General features: G+C 43.6%; 1 protein-coding gene across 3 annotated transcripts in view; it reads left to right on the top strand.

Moving 5' to 3' along the window:
• LOC118310062 (neurexophilin-4) overlaps positions 1-21126 on the top strand; it is a 93682-nt gene that overhangs the window by 49880 nt on the left and 22676 nt on the right. For 2 of the 3 annotated variants that reach the window (XM_035632829.2, XM_035632826.2), the window contains one exon: positions 2883-2988. Coding sequence is in view for 1 of the 3 variants with exons in the window: in XM_035632823.2 (XP_035488716.2) it covers positions 8418-8471 (54 nt within the window). In the remaining 2 variants the exon portion in view is untranslated. Of the gene's footprint in view, positions 1-2882; positions 2989-7952; positions 8472-21126 lie in introns of those variants that run through there. The other variant, XM_035632823.2, reaches the window with a different exon arrangement.

The following is a 21126-nucleotide window of genomic DNA, read 5'->3' as shown; positions in this document are numbered from 1 at the left end:
TTCCATTTACCTAATTTTAAAACAACATTTAGAATATTAATGCTGTACAAAATAAAACATTTTAATATCTATACATATACACTTGCAAATCACATATGTAAATATCTAAACATTATAAATAAAGTCGGTTTGCATTGTTGTGCAAAAACGGTCCTAAGGTGCATTATTCCACCTGGTTGTGTATTATTGCAAGTATAGAAGTATAGAAGTATAGCAGCTAGTACTGAGTTCCTTGTGTTATCATTTTTAGCGCCACTGCTTCCTCTCAAAAACATTGGTTTTGCTGACAGTCGTAAAACATGGGCTTGGCTGGCGTCTTTAATATCTGAGTTATTCTGCACAAACACATCCGCAGTCAAAAAGTTTACACAGATGATAGGTTTTGTTGCAACTTCCAGATAGTGGCAAACATCATGTTTCACAAATGACCGTTGGTTGGAAATTGCAATTAAATCCATGGTTCCTTCGGGGCTCTTGCATGATTACGTGCGTTTCAATATTGCCTTTGTTTTGATTAGTGAAATGTGTCAAAATAAGTGACGAGAGATGACGTCATGTTGAAAATATTGAGCTTGATGAGCTGGGCTCTGGTGCTAATGACACTGTGTTATTTGTCTGTGTATGTGTGTGTGTTCAGTGTGTGGAGAGCGGTTCCATTATACTGCAGCACCAGACCTTTTATCCACAATGTCACTGTACAACGTGCACCTAAAACAGCTGAAATCAAATATAGGCTCTGTAGAAACTGTGGTGTCAGACAGAGGAAATCTGATTATGTTTGATCAATGTGATTTTCAGACTTATTCACACAACTTTTTTTTTCCTGCAGCCTCAACGTGACTGAAGTGATGGATGTGTTGACGGATGAGTTTGATGTTATTTGTCGTCTGATGCATTTGGACACATCAGCGAAGTAACCTGCGGTCACCGAGTGTTTAGAGAGTGCTGCTTTAAACATCGGACACATTAGCCCGTGCCTCCAGGCCAAAAACAATCATTTCCCAGCTTGTATCCAAGTTTTATCCGTAGTCAACGCAGTGGCCTTCATTATTCATGGCCATCCTAAGGCCCTTTATACAACCTCTGATGGTATCAGTGGTAAATAAGGTAAATTGAAACAGAAACACAGTTTGTTACAGGTCTTTTTTTGTATTTATATCAGAAGAAAATGCCGCCGCATTCCAAAAAACTGACAGAATGTGAAGAAGATTTGATATAAAGTTGTTGCCACAGCTTTAGTCTGTGACTAGATGTACATGCCTTTCTGTCTAAATCTAAGACAGCTCTCGAGTAACTATAGTTCATCATCAAGGAAACCATACAGTGCCAAAATTGAAAAGCACAAATATTTTTCTAGTGGCACTAGAAGAAAAGTCAGGGATCACCAAAATATTTAGAACACTTCCTCTGAAAACCATGAATTAAAAAAAGGTTCACGGCAATTTGGTTTTTCTTCGACATCCCGAGAGCCTCATTGCTAAAAATCAGATCGAGACAATCGTCATCCTAAAAAGTTCTTCACATTGGACCAACTTCACAATGACACATGCACCTCGTGACACCGAGGAAATAATTCCAGCCGCATATTATGTCCTGTCCTGTTCTGACAGACAGACGTAATCAAATCCAATTATTCCACTTCTCCCTTTGCTCCCCATTAGCGCTCATCTCCTATTCCCCTCTCAAATTCCCCCTCCTGCAACAAAACATTTGAATGACAATGGCACCGTCCTGACACCCACGACACGCACGCTGCTCGGCTGCACCTCTCTCGTCCTCCATCCCTTTCCCACACATTCTCTCCTTTCTGAAATCGATAGAAAGGGAAAACAAAATGACAGGGTTTCATATCGTATCTGTGATACCCCGAGACTACACAGGGAAATTACTATTTCCGCACACAAAGGGCTCCATTACTGCCAGGTGACCTCTCGTCATTCTGTTCCTTGACCTCCGAGTTGGACACCCCGGGATCGGCCTTTCAGTGTGTGTGTTTGCAGGTGTGCGAGTGTGTCTTTGTGTGTGTATGCGTGACTGAGCGGTGTAATTGTGTATGTACCAGAGCTCTTCATGCAGCCGCAAGGAATCTGTCATTCATCCTGACTTCTCCTTTTTTTTCTCGTGATCTTTTCGCTGTCATGTTTGCAGTGACTGCACAGCCTAACTATTTTTAGCAATAAATATTCAGGCTTTCAAAAAATGTCAAAGGCACAGCTAATTATATTCTTCCTTTTTGTCCATTGGCATGCTTGTAATTCCTCATAATTCCCCTGAATAAATGTTTTTACCTGATTATTATCTTCATCCTGTAGTGAAATGGGAATCCGAGGGTTTTCCAACTTAAATCGTCCCTCGCCGTTGTTTCTGTGGCATGTTTCTGCTGCAGAAGTGTGCGTGCATTGATATTTGAAGTAGATACTTCCACAGACACTATTATGTGACATGCGTGAGCTTGTTTCATGTTCCCTGTGATCGGGTTGATGTACTGTTATAATATATGTTTTAGGTCGACCTCTGCACCTCCACCTCTTCCCAGCTACCTCCTCCTGTCCCTTCCGCTTTTACTCCTGCACTTCCTCGGCTTTCTCTCCGTCATCCACCACGTTTGAGTGGTTTTGCAAAAATGTTTGCCAAAGTTAGAATGTGTAGGATTTAGTGGCATCTAGCTGTGAGTTGGCAGATTGCAGCCAACTGCCAACCCCTAGCATCACCGCCCCCCCCCCCCCCCCCCCCCCCCCTTTTCCAAGCGTGTAGGAGAACCTGCGGTGGCTTTCAGGCGACATACAAACATGAAAGGCCCTCTAGAGAGCCCAGCTACTGTAGAAACATGGCGGACTGCAGTGCACTAATGAAATCTTGATGATGAGTATTTCTGCCAACAGATCCCCCTAAATCCAACACACTAGCCCTCTAAGGGGTTGCAGCAGTTTTGGAGCCGATGCAGTGGGCTACATCACAGCCAACGACTTCCTCCTCAAAAAAGTACAGGTAAGCGGCTAAAGACAACGTACTGAAGGGAAACCGCACAAACTGCGATCGGTCAACTCTGGCTGACTGCATTGTCACTGGTGACAGCAAGTCTTTTCTAAATGTCTCGTTGATACTGTCAGGGTAAATTCTGACGCTGTGCGTGTCTGTGTGTGTGTGTTGGTAATGTTTCAGATTACTTTTGAAGCATTATTAAACTATTTTATGTCTACACAGTCACAGCACAGTTACATTTAGGGGAAAATCATGTTCTTGGTTCAATACCGGACATGTGCATGAGTGTGCCCCATGTGCCGTGTGACAGGGAACGTGTCCGACCCCGGCACCGACAATGGGTCCTCCTTCCTCTGTCGCCATTTTCACAAGTTTGAAAACCCCAACCTTAGCTTTACATTCAACTTTTTAGGTGGAGCATCCATTTACTGCATGTCCGTGTGAATGCACTTTTTGCACTCAAAATAGCGTGCGATAAGTGTGATTATGGAAGAGCGCAAATTTAAATAGAGCACCGGTCTCCCCAAACCATCCATCTCGACCGCCTCCCTGCGACTTTTGTGCGGGGCAAAAATGTCGAGCTTCCATCGCGAGAAAAAACATCTACCGTAATCCAAGCATCGATGACATTTCTCACTGCAAAATATCTCGTAAAACAAATCGATACTGCACTATATACTGCAAATCTAATTTCTAGCAGAAAGGTTTGTCAGCATTGAGACAAGGTTTTACAAGAAGATGTATGTGTATAGTTTACCAGCAAATGAACAAATGAGAGGTGTAGATAACAAAGCTACCACAGGTATCTATGGTGAGATTCATATTAACCTGTGTATATCCAGCTTCCTGATAACTTCACTTCCTTATCTTCCTCCCTATAGGATAGTTCCACCCACTGCTCCTCTCCTGTGTTAGTCCCTCTGTACCACCCTCTTCTTTAGCACCACCACAGCCTATTTGTCCGCTCAATTCCCTTTCTACTTTTCCTCATTTTTCTCATTTTCCTCTTCAACTACCTGCCCTTTCCTACTCCATCATACTCATGTTGGTGTCCTCCTCACACATCCTTCCTAACCACCTCGTCCTCCAGATCCTCCACCTGCCTTTTGCTTCATTCATCAGATAGAATTAATGGTAAAGTGCTTTAAGGCTGTTTAATGGGTAAATGTAGGTGTGTGTGTGTGTGTGTGTGTGTGTGTGTGTGTGTGTGTGTGTGTGTGTGTGTGTGTGTGTGTGTGTGAGAACTACTACAGGCCCTTAGTCTTAACTAAAATGTATTGTCTCTAATGATACATACTCGTAATTTGTTTGGAAAATATGAAGATCTAAAGTGTGCAGTTTTGGAAACAATGAAACTTTCTCCCGACATTTTGGGGAGGAGAAAGAGGAACAGTGATGCGAATATGATATTTGCGAAAAGCAGATGCATTCGGCTCTCGCTCCGAGCATGTTCATTCATTTACTATAACCGCGTGGCGACTGGGAGACTCGGAACAAGAGCGTCGCCGCTAAGTGGAACAGAGAAGGGGAGCAGCTGGGCAAAATTCACCTGCCACTTCCAATGTGGATCAGAAATTGCACTCACACCAGCATCGCTTCTCCAGCGGCGACGCTCTTGTTCGGGAACTAAGAATTAGGGGAAACAGGAGGACCGAGCGCGCTGTGGCCATACAAATCACAGACAGTAGATTGAACGGAGGGCAGTGATGGAAACAGAAAATGGTCACATTCTTTGAGACCTGCTGCGTTTGATAGACAGGGTTTCATGGTCTACTGAAGATGAAGCAATGGGCGTAACACACTGATTTACAGCAGTTGTAAGATTGACAGAAACCAAAGTGGCAACCAAAGTATTTTACTATTTGTAATTGGAGAAACATTATGCTTTTTTTTCATCTTAGCAACATTCTTCATAAAACAAAACATTGAAATAGATTTATTCCAACCTGGTCTATGATTAAATTATATTTCTACACCTCTAATTTGTTCAGCCAAATGTGTTTTTTTAATGATTAATTCTGTCTTTTTTTTCTTTCCCCTTTTATTTGATAGTCAAATGTAAGAGGCAGACAGGAAACAAGGTGAGAGAGAGAGAGAGAGAGAGAGAGAGACAGCTAATTACATGCGGCAATGGTCCACAGCCGGAATCGAACCGTTGATTGAGGGAACTGTCGTTTCTACCTGTTTAGAGGCAACTACTTTGTTTGTGAAGAAGAGTGCTGGGTCCAGTCCTGTACATGGTTCAATAAAAAAGAGATAAATGAATAAAAGATTTGAGTTAGAGGTAGGGAAATATTGTAGTTTTCATTAGATACTAATACAGTAATCACATTGGTCACTTTTACTAATATTTACCCTTTAACTTTCTGATCTTCAACTTCATCAATCTTAAAAAAGGTTTTTTGGTGCCTCCACACAATTATGAAAAAAAACTTTTTAATTGTTCTTTGGTTGCTACACGCAGATATTTTTAGGAGGAGATAAATCACATAATGTATGTTGTCAGCGAACATTTTGCAATTTGGCAAATGGGTTCATTAAAAACACGTCCTTGGTATGTTGTTGAATAAATATGCATATATATATATATATATATGCATATAGTATTTAATCAGTTGGAATTTCCTCTCAAAATTTATTATGTATAAACATACTTACTCGCCTGCTTAAAATGAGACATGCCATATTTCGCTTGTCACCTGATGTAAGAGTGCGTCTCTCCTCTCTTTTTTTTCACAGATCATTTGAATGATTTCATTGACTAAACAATACTTTGATTAAGATGGTTGTGCTTTGACGGGTATGTTATTAGGAACAACAGTCTGAGCAGCTTTTTAGTGATTCAGCTTTATGGTCAGCCAGGCTTTTGCATACTGACTCAACGTCATACTGTAACAATTTTTTTCCCTCCCGTGTGAAAACACGGTGACCAGTGTTCAGGTCCTCTCACTGCTGCAGTGACTCTTTGTCTCGCAGGGAGGCAGTGCTGTGTCACTCTCTCTCTCACAATGATGAGAGCCACAGACATACTGCACAGAGTCCACATTTTCGAAGAGTGATCACAAATAGCTAATATACAATATATATACAGTCACACATAATCACAAAGTAGCTCATTTTACACAGACGCTCATCTCCATCTGTGACGTGCCAGTTTTCACCTCTGCAGCTTTTAACAAATCTTGGCCAGCGGTCGTGCAACACCGACCTTGTCGTGGCAAGAGGGGAAAGTATGAGGAGATGCCACAGGTGAGCAAGAATGCCTCCTGTCTGGAGAAAAAAAGGGAAGCAATGTTTACGGATCCATGTCTCGAGGGTTCGGGGCCGAAAAAGTGTTGTTTATATTCACAGGACAGATGAAATCTCCAGCAGACGTTTGCAGAAAGAGAAAAGAACTGAGACTCACGCGGACGGAATTTGAAACCTTTTAGGTGTGAGACAGTAAAAGATGGAACAGTTTGGTGTAATTAATATTTTCTGTGTATGTATGTGCTGTAAATATCTGGTAAAGCCACAGACTGGAGAAACAGATGGACAGATAGAAAGATGGACAGGTTTATTGTGCAAAGTGGCATGGGGGGGGGACTAACAGGCTGGTCAGTCAGTCATTCAGACGGACAGTTCTTAAGAAGGGATATAATTCATCATACACTGAGAGAAATTCGAGACGGACGTTATGCTTATGGAGGAGAAGTCTGTCAGTCACTCAGTCAGATAATGTATGACGGATTCACAGCGTAATATGATGCTACACAGTCAGTCAGTCAGACAGACACGCTGATCTCCACATAGACAAACTTGAGAGACAAGCGAGCAAACGCTGTGAATCCCAGATCAGTTCATTTTAAAGGTGGCACAGTCAGGCAGGCAGGCGGGCAGCAGCTGGGGCCGGCCATCAGGGAGAGATGTGGGGCCACGCTGCCCCAATATATCCATGCAACATTAATATTTCAAAATTGTTTTTCTGGGAATTTATAGGCTGGCTAGCTTGTGCTGTCGGCCTCCATCACACACACACACACACACACACACACACACACACACTAACACAAACACACACACACACACACACAGTCACTTCAACGACGCAGTCAAGGTTCATGTTTCTGTGTAAGATGATGATTGTTTTCCATTTTGCCGGCATTATGTGAGAGTTTTAGCTGCCACGAAGCAAAGCAGAGTTATATATTTCTGCCGTTGCTGCGAAGTTGGGTGACGCGTACCATACGGATTCTAAAGCCGGTGGCGTGCTGTCTCCCGTTCAGCAAGTGCATGATCATTTCTACCACATTTGCTAGATGTTTGTGTACAAAGGAGGAGCCACAGATGTGGTTTACATGATTTATTCTCTAACTAACTAACTAACTAACTACTCTAACTAACTTAAGCAAAATTCTGAATAACATGTCTATGGAAGGTGGTATGAAATAGGGCTGCAGCCTATTATTTTTCATTAATTGAAAAATGTATGTAAAAAATTAAAGATTGCAGAGGTATTGCAGTCACAAATCCAAACATCAATGTATGATCATGTATGACAGAGAAAAACAGCAAATCCTCACACGTGATGGAACCAGACAAGGTTTGGCATCTTGACTGTAAGAATGACCTTTTAAAAATGATTAAATTATCCAAAAATCTAGCGTGATATAATGAATGAAGTTAATGATTTGTCCTCAACTCGTGTTTTAAGCCAACCACTTCCTGGGACACTATAACTTTGAGTCGTAGCTTCCTCTCTGATTCAGCACTTGGAGTGGTCGCATCCTCCTCGAAACACTGACGGGACAAAAAATATCCATAAATGCAGTTGTGGTCAAGTGTGCGGTGGTCGCCAATAAACGCGAGCTGCCTGCGCGCCGTGACGCGCGCTTGGAGAGAGGGAGTGCGCACGGGAGAGAGAGAGGGAGGGGGAGGGAGGGAGAGAGAGAGAGAGAGGGAGGGGGGGAGGGAGATGTCATCCCTCCACATCCACCAGTCAGCATCCCAAAACACGAGAAGCGCCGGTGATCCTCAATGAGATCCGCTCTTGTGCGCCTCCGCCTCCCCAACGTGACTTTGGTCTCCGCGCGCAAACTTCCCGGCGAACGCGCAGCAAGTCGAGCACCATGGACGCGCCACGCGAGGCGGACCGGAGGAACTGAAGCCACCGCGCAAACTTTGTCCTGCCCGTCGACGCCACCGCGACACTTGACTGACCATCGCGCACTTTGAGCGTGGGTTGGGTTTCTTTTTCTTCCGGCAGCTTTTCTGTCACTTTTGTTCGCGCGTCGCCGCTGCCGCGTTGGGATTGCTTGGATTCCGCGTTGTCTTTTTTTCTTCTTTTTTTTTTTTGTTGATGTGCAGCCGGGGAGACGTGTAGGTTTTTGTTGTTGTCGTTGGTGTTGTTGGTGGTGTTTTTTCTCACGGGGCGGTCCGCTGTTAAGGAAGGTGACATGCAGGTTCTCGGTTGGACCATACTTCTGCTCTGCCAGTGGATCCTGAGGAAGGTGAGTTCATCTTCATCTTGAGAATATTCATATTCCGACCACGGAGACGTGGGGTGGAGAGGAGCACCTGTCCTCTTCTTCTCGAGGGGTCACTTTCCTAGAAATCACTCATGATACACGTAATGATAATAATGGGGGGGGGGGGTTATTCATCCACACGCAGCAGAAAAACTGCGGATTGAATCCTTTTCTTTTGATATCTCTTTCCGGGATCTCCATCGAATCTCTGTTCGTTTGGAACCCGATTTAAAGTTGCTATATTTTGACGACAGCAGTTGTTCAGTGCTACGAACAAACTTGCAAAGGTCGTTTTGGGTTTTTTTCTGGCTTGATCTTGTTTTATTAGTTTGAAGAAAAGGAACGCGTGTGCGACTCTTCGCCCGATCTCCAAACGCGCGCGCGGATCTCTGCCGTGTCCCCCTCCACCCACCCGCAGCGGCAGCCCCCTCCTCATCTCCTCCTCTCCTCGTCTCCTCATCTCCTCATCTCCTTCTCTCCTCGTCTCCTCATCTCCTCATCTCCTCCTCTCCTCGTCTCCTCGTCTCCTCATCTCCCCATCTCTTCATCTCCTCCTCTCCTCGTCTCCTCATCTCCTCATCTCCTTCTCTCCTCGTCTCCTCATCTCCTCATCTCCTCCTCTCCTCGTCTCCTCGTCTCCTCATCTCCCCATCTCTTCATCTCCTCGTCTCCTCATCTCCTCATGTCCCCGTCTCCTCATCTCCTCGTCTCCTCATCTCCTCTCCTCGTCTCCTCGTCTCCTCATCTCCTCATCTCCTCCTCTCCTCGTCTCCTCGTCTCCTCATCTCCCCATCTCTTCATCTCCTCGTCTCCTCATCTCCTCATGTCCCCGTCTCCTTGTCTCCTCGTCTCCTCATCTCCTCGTCTCCTCATCTCCTCATGTCCTCATCTCCTCGTCTCCTCATGTCCCCGTCTCCTCATCTCCTCGTCTCCTCGTCTCCTCGTCTCCTCATCTCCTCGTCTCCTCATCTCCTCATGTCCTCATCTCCTCGTCTCCTCATGTCCCCGTCTCCTCATCTCCTCGTCTCCTCGTCTCCTCGTCTCCTCATCTCCTCATCTCCTCGTCTCCTCATCTCCTCGTCCCCTCATCTCCTCATCTCCTCATCTCTTCATCCATCTGCGCTCGCAGCAACTTCCTCTTAATTTCTCTTCTGAAGTTAAACGCGCCCGTGGCTTGTTTTATCATCTCGGCGTCGCTGTGGCAAAGAGTTTGTGCGCACAGTTCGGCTGCTGCTGCTGCTGCAGTGGTTGAATGCGACGAATTTTTGTGTTGGAGTGTTTTTTTCTGATTGCTTTACACTGGTAAATATTATATGTGGACCTCAACACACAGCAGAACACAATACAATTCAATACAAGACGAGACAATACAACAGAATGCCATTGTGGGCTGCCCCGTCCCAGCAGACACACACACACACACACACACACACACACACACACACACACACACACACACACACACACACCATCTGTACTCAGTGTGTCTTGGGCCTCAGCAAGAAATGAAAGAGAATAAAAACATTACCTTTCACCATGTTCCCCATCTCCTCCCTCTTCTTCACCTCTGACACCGGCATTTTTCTCCTCCTTCCTGTTTCTGCTCCTCTTCCATTATGGATAACTTCACCCCGACTGATTTTCATTCAAAACCCAACAACTGTGTCTTACAAATATAGCTGTAAAAAAAATCTTGTAAAATGTTGTTGCGGTCACGACGAGGCTTTTGTAATCTGCTGATTTGACATGGTTTAAAGAAAACCAGCCCCGAAGTGTAAAACAAGTCTTATTTGCATCACTTGATGCAATTGTCAAAGCTGTAGTGTAAAGCAGAGCTCAGGGGGCGGACGGGTGGGGACAGATCTGCTTGGTGGCCCACAGGCGCCGACACACTCTTCAAACGCCAAAAAAATGGTGATGTGGGCGTTTATACCATGTGGTTTTTGGGAAGAAGAAAAAAAAACAACAACAACAACCTTTTGGCTGCTGGCAGATTGGGGTTAGGTTGTAGTGTGACAGGTAATAACACCTTCACATCTTCGGAAGATTGAATGCAAATCATTTCTTCGTCGTCCGCATGAGACTGCAACTCAGGGTCAGGTATTAGGAGCAACATGGTATTAGATTATATCAGCCAAGCTTTTCAGTATTTTAGGTTGTTTTTTTTATTTCAAGAGTGAGGGAGGATAAGAATCTTATTTGTTCAAAGAGCATGTGGTGTAGATGACACGGTGATTTTGTCCGACATAATCTGACGTATTGCATCCTTGGGAAAAGCACTATCAGTTTGAGGGATTAGGACGTGAAGAGGTAAAGGACGCAGGGTGGAAACGAGGGCAAGTGATGAAGGGAAGATGCGATAGACGAGTGAAATATAAGTCAGAGGAGGAGGAGGAGAATAAGAGTGGGTAACATTAACCACCTCTCTAACCTAATCTGATGGTCTCTTTGAACAAAACCCACCCTTAGTGGTCAATTAGAGTCATTTTGAGGCCCGTTCAAGTACAAGTGTATAAGTGAGTGTTTGCAAAGAGAAGATGGGGAGACAAACGAGAAAAGGATGAAACTCCTCTCCCTCCAGACAGCTTTTGCCCGATAATTTCCAAACACCATCCTTTGTGAGTGCATTGAAATGCTGAACCTAATTTTTTAAAGATTATTTTCCAAACGTCTTCCAAAAAAAACGAATTTCTGTGTTTAGTGGGTGGGTTCTTACATTTTGATATATATAATTTAAAAAATGAACAAACAAAAAAAATTCAGTTTTCCTACCTATGATTTCCAAATGCTGCAATATTATAATTCTTTACACCTCGTACTTTTGAAACGATGTCTACAGTAACGGCACTACAGAAGAAGAAAAGATGTGTGAAAAGCTCCTTTGCTGTTTTATGCGCCCAGTAGGAACAATAGCATTAACCGGCATCTCAACCTGACAAAATCCTCTTATCTCCCCCCATAAAACAACTAGCTGTATACCCCCAGGATATTACAGCAACCGAGCCACTTTAATTTCATTATATATATATATATATATATATATATATATATATATATATATATATATATATATATATATATATATATATATATATATAGTCCTACTTTCCTTGCAATCATGTCTTTCAAATTCTGCTTAGCTTTGCATTTCAGTAGCCTCTGTATGTCCCTTAAATTAACAATTGATGTGTGTCTCCGTGCTTCATTCATGTTGGTGCCCGCATGTTAGGCACTCATTCATCTCATTGTGGGGGGAAGAAAAAAAAATCGGAGGCATCAGAACAGCAGGATCAGATGTTTTTTTCCCTCCGTGGATTAAACCAGGTGGTTGGTGGTTTTCCCTTCCCACTCGCTGTCTTTTTTGTCCGTCCGTCTGTATGTGGATCATCTACACTGTGAAACGGCCCAGTTTCAACGGGCAGGAGGCCCCCACTAGGTCTGTAATCTGTGCAAATTATATTCTCTATATTCACAAACCGATTAGATATGTAATCTGTTGAATCATGATGACAGAAGCAATCACATTACCGCTATATCTGTTGCCTCTGAAATTGTTCCCAGAGATCAAAGCGTTCTTTAACCTAAAAAAAAAATGGCACAGATTCATACAGTGTTTTAATGAATTCTAACGTGGTTTGCTTAAGGTTAAGACAACGATCCATTTTTATTAATTTGCTTTCTCCCCGTTTTCAAGAGCCCCATGTCCCACTTTTGACAACCCATTACTTTTAAAGTAAGCCATCACTTGCTCGGTGCAGTGAATAGATCCACCCCGGGCTTTGTATTAGCCTTAAGCGGTGGGGGGGGGGGGATTTAATTTAAAATGTGTGAGGATGTCATATATTCTAGACTAATGTGAAATAAAACATCATTACAGACGTGCAGGTTCTGCTTTGTGCAAGCATCTGTCAACGCTGTTCAGGTAATGGAGTCATTAGGACCGCAGACATACAACATGTAACTGCTTCTTTGCATTGTATTAGAATGTTCTTTTCCGATCTTAAAGAGGATAACGTCGGGTATGTACAATAACCTCTCTGCAATTTATATATTATCCAGTTATGATAATGGAGGCAAACCGCAGGTTCAAAAGTAAATACTTGAATAATTGGTGCCAAATTTACGGCAGTGCCAGTCACAAACAACGTGTGCACCATCTGTTTGACTGACAGCTCGACTATACCTGAAGATGGACAGGGCTGCTGCTGCTTCTCCTGCTCTCACTGCTGAACTGGCCTGTTGCGATTGTTTGGTTTGGTTTCCTGTTGGATCCGCCTGTTCATGTTTGATGTGCTGATTTTAAAGGTGTTCCTGGGTCAGAGATTCAGCTACTGGTCATGCATAGGAAATTTTGTTACGCTTCATTTTACTTCATACTGTGTGTGTGTGTGTGTGTGTGTGTGTGTGTGTGTGTGTGGTCACTGGACGTCCTCGTGTCCTCAGCAATACACCCGCCAAGTTTAAAGTTAGTCAGATGATCAGTTGTCATATAGAAATTCATATAGAAATTCAAAGGGGAGACAGAAAGAGATTCCTGCAGTCATAGTTAGATTTTCTTTCCTTTTGCAGCATTCCATGTCCTAGCTGTTTTTCATAGCTACTTTCACATATAAATGCGATATAAATAACAGGTACACTTGCTGCATGAAAAGACAGGATCTTCAAGTTTATTATTCCATTTGTTTTCACAAACTAGTCTCCAGCTGTCAGAAGAGTCTTGCTTTGGTTTGGAGTTGTGAATGCCAGATGGTCAGTTTATGAAAATAACGTGGGCAATTGGTCGGAAATTAGAGAAAGAAAAGCTGATCACTTGAATAAAATGTCCCCTTCTTGTCCTAATTTATGTTGTGTTCCAGAAACCTCGAGCTCACATAAAATGGTAAACAGAATGTCTTGTATACAGTAACAGTTTATAGCATCATGGCAGTGTTCACATAAATGTGTCGCCAGTGGTTTTTGTCCCTCCATCAACTACCTTTACAGACTGAATTAAAGTTCTTCAATTTGTTTACTGTGTAAAATTTTGGTGGAAAAATCAGTGTGAACAAAAAAGCCTGGAAGCTATGGCAACGGACGTAAGACTCTGAATATGAAACTTGTCACATGTAATACTGAGAATTTTCACATTTTCTGGACAGATTATGGGAATGCTGGAATTATGCAGGGCTTGGCTGCCCAACCGAATAAGGTTGAATACAAAAATGATGTGTAGCACTAAAAGCACAGTGTGAAAGTAATTGAGGAAGAAGTTCGTGAACTTCATGTTTGACATTAAAAAAAGAGCTGCAGCCTCGCCAGGATTAATAATGTTTCAGTGAAACCCTTTTTTTTGACTTAAGTGCCAATCCCTAACCTTGGGAGGCAGATGGATTTCTTGCATACAAGAATCCGTCTTGTCAGGCTCTCAGCCGCTCGCTTGTGGCCAAACCACAGTGGTTCGGACCGAGCAGCGTCCTTTATGAGGGAGGAACTACTGACAGTTTCAAGCAAGTCTCTCAGGTGTGTTGACCGTTTGTTAAGAGCAATAGAGGCTCCCAGCGAGGTGAGCGTAGATGCTGCTCGACAGAACTGGAGAGAGTCTTTGAAAGAAGAGCAAAGAGCAGCACTGAAGGCCTTTCCCGAACCGGCGTCGGCAGCTGTGACGGACAGTGACAGACAGATGGTTCATCCAATCACCTGCCAAGTATTTGTTTTTGGGAGCACCTGCCCTTTTCTAAACTGTTTTCAACGAAGCCTCCCCAGATGGCTCTGTGTAACAAACCATCTGGCTTGTCAGGTAGTAGCCACACCCTCCACAACATGTCAGAACAACGTTAACTGTTGCATCGGTCCAGCTTGTTTAATCAATAAGGACTAAAAGACAATGGTGGAAGCAAATTCAGATACTTCGAGTGAAAGTATTACCAGGAAATATATAATCAGTGAATTATTAAGTGCGACGTTTTAACAAACACAAACTGTTAAAAATGATCAAATGACCTGTCGTCTTTTATTCAGCAAATTTAGTTTATCACAACAATAGCAGTGCACTATTACTTGTGGGTCATCTGTGATATATAATATTTGACCATAAAATGGAAAGATAACCAAGTAAGGTATGTAATATAAAGTGCACATTTTATATGTGTGTGTATATATATATATATATATATATATATATATATATATATATATATATATATATATATATATATATATTCATATGACAGATAATAAAAACTCAACTAAAGCACTCTTTAGACATTGTTAATAATAACATGAATAAAAATTAGTTAGTTCCAGAACACTGGGGCCTCAACATCAGACCACGCAACCATGGTAGTTTCACTGCCAGGATAATCTGGAGGTGAAGGCCTGTGGACAGCTGCCGCCTCTGCCCCAAGACGGTCTCACATCTCCTGGTCAGAGCCACCATCCAGCCTCCGTCAAAGCCCTCTATGCAACTGCAGGCTCGGGCGGTGGATAGGGGGAAGTGGTGATGATGGTGATTGCCGATGATTTTTGAATTGTCTCTGTGATGATGGAGAGCGAACGCAAACTCTAATTGTGTGACACTCAACACAAAAACCCAACAAAAAACTTTTTTTATTGTTCCAGTTTTCGAGACATTATCCTTCCCTGTAATTTTTCCTCCTGTGCCTGATTTGTGTCTCGAACTGAGCACTACTGTGCAGAACACACACTCACACAGCATTTTAATGCTCCACGCCTACCTCAATGAATGGGCCGCCATTATTACAATGCTATTGTGTATGACTCACCGGGCCTTATGGAGATACTGTGGGAAATTGCTCTCTGAGACGAGCTGGTGGGGGCAAAAACATGGATTGTCTGGGGAGGCGATAACGCCTGAAAAGACATCAGTTTGAAAATATCCCTCGTAATTTGTTTGCCATAAAATATATGTGACACAGACATGCATGCATAGAATGGAGATGGAGCAAATTATCCACAGGCACACGCAGAAACACATGTTTACAACCGAGAGGTGAGATTATGGAGCGCGCGGTACATGAGTGCTTGATTGTTCTGTGTTGTCATGACCAAGGTGGGATAGACGAAGAGCTCCTTCATTAGACAGCAATTACCACAGAGGTATTACAGCCATGATGGCACGGGGAGAAAATGAACACTTAGCCGAAGCTGATGAAGGGACATCACAGCGGTGTGTCATGTGTCAGACAGCCGTCATGTGCAGATTGTCCTGAACAGGACAGCTCCATTTTAAAACTGTTGACTTACACAGAAATGTCTTAGTTCACCGTTTTAAATATTGGAGCTTTTGGAGTTATGATCTGTGCTCACCAGGGCTCAGTATCAAACCTCTGTGCTTTTTTTCGGTACTGAAATGTCAATTTCTAAGACTTTTTATGAATTAATTGATTTGCCAGTTTTTAAACTGCATTCTATTAAGGAAAAACATTTTGGTATCACTGGTACTGCTGTGGCTCTCGAGACGGTAATGTCGGTCAGTCCACCACTTTATGTTCACGCCGAAACATCTGAACTATTAGTGGATGGATCACCGTGAAATGTACAGACACTTGTGATCCACAAGGGATGAGTCCTAATAACCTATAACTCATGACGGCTCCAAACCACCATGAGCTTCATCACGTTACCATGCTAGCGCTGAACACAAGGTAAAGATGAGTCTGATGGGATTTCAGTTTTCGTTTTTCGTTTTCCAGGACTTTGGTCATACATCAACGTACTGGAAACAATTTTGACCCAACGATGGGGGCAGGGCTCATAGAAATGATTACAATTCATCCCGAGGAAGACATGAATCTGCGTAGTACATTTCATGGCAATTCACCCAATGGTTGTCGAGACATTTCACTCAGCACCAAATAGGGAAAAAGACTACCATGGCGACCAGGTACCTGCTAAACACCAGCCAGCAAGGTAACTTTGTCATTGTGAGTATACACGTTTCCATGCCGGCATTACCATTAAGCTTAAAGCATTGCTGGGCCTCAGTATGACTGTAGACACTCACAAATAGACAGCGGTGCTGTCTCATGTTAAATGGGGGAAAAACATGTTGGTATCATCATATTGGCACAGAGAACTAAATATGTCAAACTTGCAAGTTATCATCCAATCAAACTATACCGCTGCTTTTTTCCCCTCTTATTTGGGAGGGAGTCATTTTTCTTTTCTTTATTTAGTAATATATTCAACCATTAGTTTGTCTGAGACTCCGTTTTTGTTGTTGTCGTCCTCTTTTGTCTTTGCACGACTGCAACAAGGCAGCAGAGGGAGATTCTGGGTAGGGCTGTAGTGGTCAGCCCTACTTTGGATTGATTACTGATGTTGCTCCACTTTGAGAGGTCCCCAGTTATCTTCATGATGTGAGCAGTGTGTTAATCTCTCTCGCTCTCTTTTTCCTGGCTGCGAGGAGCAGAGTCGAGCATTGGAAATAGATCACATCAGAAGGGACATTTTGGCTCCCGATGACGGGCAACGTGTTTGTTTCATACATGCCTGATGAGTAGCTCGGCTCTCGGCGGGGGCCCCCAGTTATGGCACGACGCATCTGCCCCGTTGGTCAATGTGTTGCCTCGTCTCGGCTCCCCTCTGGGAGAGAACACGCTGTGCTTCATACTTTTGCTATTTCGTGATGGCACTCTGTATTCTGATGCATTCACGTGTGTTTACCGTGTGAGAGACGGACTCCTCCGGGTCACTGTATTGTTGCAGATCCTTAAGAGAAGTGTTTGTAATTGCCTCTATATAAACTGTAGGTGCAAACGCATGGCTCCCCCCCCCCCCCCCCCCCCCCCCCCCCCCCGCTCATATACACAATATTTGTACATGTATGTAGCCCTGTGTTTTCACAACGCCTCGTGATTAATAGTGACACACCAGGGGCAGACATATCCAATACTATGTAATGAAATATTAACGTGTAATCCGAGCGACACCAAATATCATAACTCACGGTGAGGACGGCAGAGAATGCGTGGGGTCAGATCGGCGTGAAGACCCTGCCACAGACGGGACTGTGGAAGAGGGATTCGTTTTTATCATTTTTTAATATCTCCAGCTTTGCTTGTGATGCATTAATTCAGACATGCATTGAATTTATCGGAGAGAACTGCGGCGGGGCGAGCGAGAAAAAAAGACACAAGTAACCCGGTGAGGGCTGTGACCATCCTCGTACTACAAGCCTCAGCGTGCACTGGACCTCGGTAATCTTGATAAATAAAAGATTCCGTGTAAATCCACTGGACATAAAAGAATGTCAGGGATTTGATAATCTTCTGGTGGGGTTTTTTTTTCGGAGGACATGTAATAATGGAGTTTTGTTTGCCTCCCCTGTCCTTTCAGGATTGCGGGGGCTACATGTGTTGCATTATTGAGATGAAAGCAAGACAATATGCTTGTAGAAGCTGTTATTTTTTCAAATTTGTTTCCCGCAGATTGTGTTCCCACGTCAAAACTTTTCTTTATATATTGTTTGCCGGACTCGGGCTTAATGGAGAGTGGTCAGGAGATTTCAGTGGGGAAGCGAGCACTCGGCAGAAACCATTTGTTCACAGATCTCTCGCACCTCTCTTAGTCTTTTTCTCTGCCTCTCTGTCTTTCATCTCAAACCTCTCTCACCTGCCACCTGCCTCACAATCGAGTCTCTATACTTCATTCGGTTGCCCCGTTTCTCCTCTCGCATGTTCCTTTCACTTCCTCCTCTACCCCTGCTCCCCTGTCTTAATATTGGTCCTGCCCGGCCCCTCAGTGTGTCTGATTATAATGTAGCCCTTGAAGAAATAAAACGTGTGTGGAGAATTTCACAGTTTAAGCCGTCCAGGTCCTTGTGCACTGGTAGCTAGTGGAAACAGGGTTTATTTCTCCATTTTCCTCTCCTGATGCTTTCTGGCTCCAGTCACCATGTTGACATGGCAGTTCGCTGCTGAATTATATAAAAAATCTCTGCTTGGTTTTTAGTTAATTAGCCCGAGCAATGAAGAAGCAAGGGGGGGGGGGGGGGGGTGGCAACAGGGAAGGAATGGTGTGTGTGTGGAGGCGGTGAGGGTAGACTTCATCTCCTTTAACTTGGTCCAAGTTGGCCCAAAGGAGGCTGCTGGGGAAGGAGAGTAGTGCATAGCAAACTGAACTTGTGGGGGGGGGGGGGGGGGGGGGGGGTTGCATCAGAAAATCATCTCACATCTACCCTCACACTGGCAAATTTCATTACACTGCTCATGCAGAGCGTAACTGTCAGTGTGTGTTAGAGGACCTTGACATGCATTTTACCACTTCACACTTTTGATGTTATTACGGATTCTCGTGGCGAGGGTGATATTTACGGTCTGTAGCTGTCAGTGAGGAAGTTTCTAATAAGTGAGTAGCCTTGTAGAACCAGCCCACAAATCCTGTTCAGTCACTCTGGTCTGACGAGGCGTCTGTCGCTGCGTGTTCGCTCGGCAAACAGCGAGGCATCGTCAGCTGGTGCAGGCCGAGAACTAGCGACACGTCCCTGACTAACTGGCAGAACTTAATCCAAGTAGAAAATTAGGTTTTGACTTGTTATAAATTCCTTATGGATATTTGTAATGTAAATCCTGTCAAAGTTTTCCTCTACACCTCATAAGGAAGAGATTGGAATTGATAGCCGGGCTTTCAAACTGTCTGACTTTGACTCGCAGACTGTGATTCACAATCCGGTCTCCATGAGTAGTATCCCTCCCTTACCTTGACCAAGGAGCTTGTACTGAGAGTGCTTGTTCAGTTACTGTCTCAAAGGTCAACAATGATCTTTCTACCAGAACCTTTAAGTCAATCAGTTCTTCAAATACCAATTCAAATGGCGATTTGACCCTCGAACAGTCCTTGACAACTGCTGAAGCTCTGCTGAAAGCTGCGGAAAGCTTTTCATGTTAAAAGTTCTTTTAACCTTGACCACAAAATGTCTCGTACCTTAACGAAGCAGCGCCACATTCGCCATTATCATCTGTTGAACTCCTCGTGGTTTACTGATTCATCCGGGTTCAGACTCAGTTCTCAATGAATGTTTTATTATACGATGGCACAAAATAGAGTTTGCAAGATTTAAGCTGAGAATGAAATATTCAAAGATCAACATTGTTGTGAGAATTTTTTTTAAAAATTAGAAATAGCAGAAAATCCCAATGATATCCTCTCATCATGACTTCAATTGCTTTGCCCTGACCCAAACACCAGAACTAGCCAGCCAACGACAAGTCGGCAAGTTAAGTGAGGATGCAAGTCCTGACTTTGACCTTCCTAAAGATAGCGGGAGCTGCGAGCCTCTTCACTCACTTTGAGTCACGGTTTGGATCAGGCATGTGTCGTGGCCACAAAACCGCAGATGGAACCAGTTTCCCGAAGCCTCAGTTCACTTTGCTCACCAGATGTCACCCTCCCCTTTGCAAACACTTGGACCAGGCCCCGAAACTGCATGTAGCGACATGACCAGCCAAGTGACAGGGACGTCATGTGGAACCTCGAGAAGCAGACCCGACAGAGAACGAGGGGGTAGGTGGTGACAGACAGAGCGACAGACAGAGAAATAGACACATATGCTCCACCGGAGAGAGGCCGGGGCGTCTCACTGCACAGGGCTGTGATCAGTGTGTTCAGCTGGGGAGAGAGCGAACAATGTAATGCAGCATCAACGAGGAGGGAAAACGGCAGAACGGTGTAATCCCTGAAGGACCAGCCGAGGAATGCTGATCGTACTCTTCCTCCTCTCCTTCGGACTTAGGGCAGCAGAGAATTTGGCAAAAGTGCAAACTTAAAACACGCGGTGCATGAGTGGAATGTGTGGCTTGAGCGCGTGAAGTTCGAGCGACTACAGTTTGGCCAGTGAAAAGACGCTGATCGCCTGAGTGAGGCGACTCAATTTGCGATCTCCGTGATCCAGGTGACCAATCCTCTACTCACCACGCTGTTGCCTTCATTCCCGTCGTCTGTGTAACCAATTCTCCGGTTATTTATTTATTTGATTTTTATTCTCTTTTCATTATGATTTTCTAGGTCCACACAATCAGATGAAATACATATCGTTCTTCTCATTAAGCGAACTGTGAGTTTACATTTGTCGTCCGCAACGAAAAATCGGGCCCAGTGAACAATACAGAAACTAGCATCCACCCGGCTCATTTTAGTTTGACAAGCTAATTGGTTGAGTAGTAATTTGGATCCGGCACACGGATAAGTTTTAAACTTTAGCCTGTTAATATCTAGATAGCAGTTAAATGTTGTTGTCCTAATTTTTCGGTGCCTGAGATTTCGAGAATAATTCGTTAATAGATCTATTACAAGAATAAAGTCCTAAAGTTAGGCTACATACCATGTCAGAGGGGGGATATCAGAAGAGCCTGTTGCCTGTGTAAAGATGAGCGACGTGGAGCATCTTGTTAAGTTACAATTTATTATAGGTTTCACAAATAATGAAATACTTCCTCTTTTGCCTCATCAGTGCCACATTAGTAATCGGGACTTTGAAAAGAATGTGCAAGAAACTGTCAATTCCAAAGAATGAACCATACGAACTTGAAGGACATTGCCTGTTTCGTGGAGGAGGAAATTACTTTCTTTATTGTTCTCAAAATATTTTTTTATTTATTCATATTTTCTCAGTAAATTATGACTTTATTCTCTCAAATCT

The sequence above is a fragment of the Scophthalmus maximus genome, chromosome 6, assembly GCF_022379125.1.
Source record: "Scophthalmus maximus strain ysfricsl-2021 chromosome 6, ASM2237912v1, whole genome shotgun sequence".
NCBI lineage: Eukaryota > Metazoa > Chordata > Actinopteri > Pleuronectiformes > Scophthalmidae > Scophthalmus > Scophthalmus maximus.
Note: the sequence above shows the minus strand (reverse complement) of the source record. Positions and strands in the feature narration are given on the sequence as shown.